At 56.0% G+C, this 1,801-nt stretch overlaps 1 protein-coding gene across 1 annotated transcript in view; it reads right to left on the bottom strand.

The window, feature by feature from the left end:
- PTDSS2 (phosphatidylserine synthase 2) overlaps positions 1-1,053 on the bottom strand; it is a 32,625-nt gene extending 31,572 nt beyond the window's left edge. The window contains exon 1 of the mRNA XM_010138002.1: positions 1,043-1,053. Within this exon, the coding sequence (XP_010136304.1) occupies positions 1,043-1,053 (11 nt within the window). The remainder of the gene's footprint in view (positions 1-1,042) is intronic.
- Between the last annotated feature and the right edge of the window lie 748 nt (positions 1,054-1,801).

Here is a 1,801-nt window from a genome sequence, read left to right on the forward strand (position 1 = left end):
GACACCGCCGAGGGGTGCTGCAGCCACAGCCAGCGGGTTGGCCGGGGTCGGGGCCAGGCCAGCCGGAGCGCTGCCAGCCCTGTCAGTGCACTGAGCTCTGGAAAGGAGCTCGGGGAAAAGTGACCCGGGGATGGTCAAGCTGCTTCAGCAGCTCCTTCCCGCTCCCTTCCCTGGACGTTTTCCAACGGCAAAAAGAGCTGTGGAGGCACTAACCGAGCAAGTTCCCTCGGCGGAATTCAAACGCAGTACTAACCAGCCTCACCTTAAGGCTGAATGAGGACAGCAGTGTCACACAGCAGGTACCTTGTCTTCAGAGCTGGTTTACAAGGAGCAGACAGAGTGCCACCCTGCCAAGGAACGCATTTACAGCCGTAAAATTACCTTTGCAAACAGAACTGCTTCTGGGGTGATTTCTGACCGTCTCTGCAACTCCCAAATCCCCCAATGTTTCCAAACCCTACCCCAGCTTCTGAACTTCAAGGAGAAAAGGTAGTTTCCACCCTTCACATGGGCACCTGCTCTTTAATTTCCAGTTTCTGTGACCCCACCGCAACGGACAGCGCACGAGGGTCCCAGGAAGAAAATCCTCCCTCTGAATAACCTTTATTCTCGGCTGCGGTGAGAGCAGAGCGTTACCGAAGGACACGCTCAGGCACTCCACGCTGTCACGCACAGCTCAAAAGTAACTGCAGGAAAAACCTGGAGACTTTCCCAAGCATTTAAACTCCTGGCTGCCAGCGCCAGGGCCACCTCTACTACAGGAATAAATAAAATAAACAGAGAAGTAGAGGAAGATCTCAGCCCACACTTGTCCACACTGCCCTCCCAGAAGGGGCTGAGGCAGGAGAAGCTCCTTGAGAGACGGTGGCATGAAGGGACCGTCAAAGGACAAGTTCACGTAGACAAATTCAGTGCAGTTTCAGCCTTTATTTTCGGATGAGGGTCCTGCACTGCACGTGGGCCTCACAGCAGGTTTTTAAGGCACCACGAAACACCCGGCACAAGCCACCTCAGCTAGAGAGTAAGAACCAGACGGGTTTACCCATTTTCCATTTATAGGACGGCACCACTCCGCAGCCCTCAGCAGGGTCCCGGCACTCGCTCGCTCGCCCAGCCTTCATGCGGCCACGCTATCAGGCTCTCCAGAAAGCTCCTCCTGCCCTCCAGACGACGTCCCTTCGACCACGCTCGCATACGTCAGGCTTCTGCAGCGACCACCCTGCCACCCAGCCCCATCTGAGCGTTTCTTCGCAGTTTGTGCTGGCAGAAATACCACCTAGAATCAGCGGCTTCGCCAAGCTCAACACCCTCCACTCAGCTGCTGCCCAGGCTGGCAGGGTGAGAGCCCAGTGCCCTCCCCCTTCCCCTCCTTCCCATCGAACTCTGGCCAAATCATATCACCCTCAGCTCAGGTTCCAAACAGGAGACTTCAGCCTGGCTTCGTTCACCGAAAAGGATGTGCAGCTCACGCACACGCGGGTGCTAAAGGGGGGTTCTGGAAGAACTCCAGCAAAGACAGGATTTAGAAGCGCTTTCCCAGGTACAAACACTTCTCCTCCTGCAGGGATCGAATTTAACAAAAGCTGGTTCGTGCCACCGACCTAAGACAGGCAGTGGTGACATCCCGCACCGATCTCTTGCACCGAGCACGGCACAAAAACCACTCGAAATCCCTGACCGGCAGAACGAGGCATAACAGCTTCAGCCTTCTAGCAGGATTAAAGGAAAGCCCATGGAGAGCCGGCCCTTCCAGGACCGCGGGAGGGGGCAGAGGTAGGTGGAGTTTACAGAAGCGATGCTG

The sequence above is a fragment of the Buceros rhinoceros genome, unplaced genomic scaffold, assembly GCF_000710305.1.
Source record: "Buceros rhinoceros silvestris isolate BGI_N320 unplaced genomic scaffold, ASM71030v1 scaffold12086, whole genome shotgun sequence".
Taxonomy (NCBI): domain Eukaryota; kingdom Metazoa; phylum Chordata; class Aves; order Bucerotiformes; family Bucerotidae; genus Buceros; species Buceros rhinoceros.